This window comes from Triticum dicoccoides, chromosome 5A, assembly GCF_002162155.2.
Source record: "Triticum dicoccoides isolate Atlit2015 ecotype Zavitan chromosome 5A, WEW_v2.0, whole genome shotgun sequence".
NCBI lineage: Eukaryota > Viridiplantae > Streptophyta > Magnoliopsida > Poales > Poaceae > Triticum > Triticum dicoccoides.
The window spans coordinates 506877618-506880449 of record NC_041388.1 but is presented as its reverse complement, the minus strand read 5'-3'; the positions used below and the strand labels follow the sequence as shown (position 1 = coordinate 506880449).

At 57.8% G+C, this 2832-nt stretch overlaps 1 protein-coding gene across 1 annotated transcript; it reads left to right on the top strand.

Moving 5' to 3' along the window:
- Positions 1 to 237: 237 nt before the first annotated feature.
- LOC119297677 (scarecrow-like protein 3) lies at positions 238 to 2409 on the top strand. Its single transcript, XM_037575373.1, has one exon. It carries the CDS (start codon positions 592 to 594, stop codon positions 2266 to 2268), a length of 1677 nt encoding a protein of 558 aa, XP_037431270.1. The 5' UTR covers positions 238 to 591; the 3' UTR covers positions 2269 to 2409.
- Positions 2410 to 2832: the final 423 nt, after the last annotated feature.

The window sequence follows — 2832 nt, the reverse complement described above, 5'->3', positions numbered from 1 at the left end:
ACTGCCTCAATTTGAAATTCAGTCGACTGCCATTTAGCTAATGTGACTAAATAGACTAACCTCGTGTTGAATTTCTTCAAAAGAAAAATGGATTGAAAGATTCCGTAGGAATTTAATAGGAATCGTATCAAGGTTTTCATTTGTTCCAAAGGGTTTACACTTGTATGCCCAATTTTGTTGCTGAGAAGAAAAGACCCTCACAATATGACCCATGACACACCTTTCATCTACCCTGCAAAAGAAAGGCACACCTTTCATCTTATTTATCATGTAGGAGTATAAAAAAAAAGGGAGCGGCAGATTTATGACAAAATTTTAAGCCAACAGACGCTATCGAAAACAGTCACGCACTTTGTTTGGTTGTGTAGGGCGCGGTTGCAGGGACGTAACCTGAAACAGAATGGTTTGATCACAAGCTTGTCTTGTACCTTGCGACCCAAACCTCGGGGATGAATTCCAAGAGAATAATCTCAATCTTCTCAGTTACTCCACCGAGATGCGGACAAAGATGGCATTGCGCGTGCCGCGGATGCGTCCAGCCTTGGAGAGACCCGAGGTGATACAAGAGACAAGCTCACCACATCGGAAGGTATGAACTCGAGGCCTCGCCATTTTTGTTGCTTCGAACAAGACAACGGGGTCGAACAATGCCCATGGCTTGACTCACCCGATAACCTTAATTACTCTCTGCAGGGAGTGGAACCGCGCACTTGGGGTGGGATAGCATCCATCATGTTCCAGCAGCAGCAGCCGCAGCCGCAGCCGCAGCGCCAGCAGCAGCAGGAGGACGTGATGTCGTCGGCGACGTCGTCGCCTGCGTCCACGCTGTACTCTCCCATGCCGTACGCTTTCGCGGGGACGTCGGTGCAGGAGCTGAGCTCGGACCAGTGCAGCGTGCGCCTCATCAGCCTGCTGTACCAGTGCGCCTCCGAGGTGGCCGCCGGCGAGTTCGACCGCGCTAACCTCTGCCTGGAGCACATCATGCAGCTCGCGTCGCTGGACGCGCCTCACACGCTGCAGCGCCTCGCCGCCGTCTTCGCCGACGCGCTGGCCTGCAAGCTGCTCAAGCTCCTGCCGGGCCTCTCGCGGGCGCTCCTGTCGTCTTCGAGCTCCGACGACGCCCACCTCGTCCCGGCCGCGCGCCGCCACATGTTCGACATGCTCCCGTTCCTCAAGCTCGCGTACCTCACCACCAACCACGCCATCGTCGAGGCCATGGAGGGTGAGCGGTTCGTCCACGTCGTCGACCTCTCCGGCCCTGCCGCCAACCCCGCGCAGTGGATCGCGCTGTTCCACTCGTTCCGCGGCCGGCGCGACGGCACGCCAAATCTCCGCATCACCGCCGTCCATGAGAGCAAGGAGTTCCTGGCTGGCATGTCCGCGGTGCTCGTCAGGGAGGCCGAGGCGTTCGACATCCCGTTCCAGTTCAACGCTGTGGAGGCGCGGCTCGAGGACATGGACTTCGACGCGCTCCGGCACAACCTCCGCGTCAGGTCCGGCGAGGCGCTCGCGGTGAGCGTCGCGCTACAGCTGCACCGCCTCCTCGCGGCCGACGACACCGGAGGCAGGCGGCAGGGCGGCCTCACCCCGCTCCAGATCATCGCGCGGTCCAGCCCGAGCAGCTTCGGGGAGCTCCTGGAGCGGGAACTGAACACGCGGCTACAGCTGAGCCCCGACGCGTCCGCGTTCTCCTCCATGTCGCCGCAGTCCCCGATAGGCGGCCACTTCCCCGCCGTAGGGCAGCAGAGGCCCAAGATCGGGTCCTTCCTGTCGGCGGTGAAGGCGCTGTCTCCCAAGATCATGGTGGTGACGGAGCAGGAGGCGAACCACAACGGGGCGGCGTTCCACGAGAGGTTCGACGAGGCGCTCAACTACTACGCATCGCTGTTCGACTGCCTGGAGCGCGCGGCGGCGGCGCAGCGGGGCAGCGCGGCGGCGGAGCGGGCGCGGGTGGAGCGGTCGGTGCTGGGGGAGGAGATCAGGAGCATCGTGGCGTGCGAGGGCGGGGAGCGGAAGGAGCGGCACGAGCGGGCGCGGCAGTGGGCGGGGAGGATGGAGGCGGCGGGGATGGAGCGGGTGGGACTGAGCTACAGCGGCGCCATGGAGGCGAGGAAGCTGCTGCAGAGGAGCGGGTGGGGCGGGTACGAGGTGAGGCACGACGCCGAGGGGCACTGCTTCTTCCTCTGCTGGCACAAGAAGCCGCTGTACGCCGTCACCGCGTGGAGGCCGGCGGGGTACCACCACTCCGGCGGCGCCAGGTCCAGGTGATGGATGAGTGGAGCGTGTCTCCTCGTGTGCCGCATGTACCCTGCTGTCTCTCTCTAATTCAGGTGTGTTAATTTGACTGTGGATTGGGCTGGATGAACAGTTTTTCTTTTCTTTTTTTGAAAAAAAGCCTCGGGATTTTTCGATAAAGGACGCTTTTATTATCTAAAAAGTAGCATCAAGATCAAAGCATTATGAGTAACACCCGCCTCTGCAATAACTAAGATGCATACAGCCAATCATCTAAAGTCCGATAAAAAGATAAAAAAGACGACAAATGGACAACCGTAGAGTCATATAGACCGACACTATGTCTATGTCGAAAGGGGCGGTGAACCGATCCAGAGATTATGCTGCCACCCTGTTCCAATCGCGTACATACCGCCTTGAACAGCGGTTGGTACTCCACTCGTTATAGCGTAAACCATGTATGAAACGAGTGCGTACAACGAAAAATAACCTGCAAACGAGAAGCATTTTTGTTATTGAAAACCAAATTGTTTCTATATAGCCAAAGCGACCATAGTAAAACATACACTCCCATCCTTATTAGCATTTTCAGTCTAT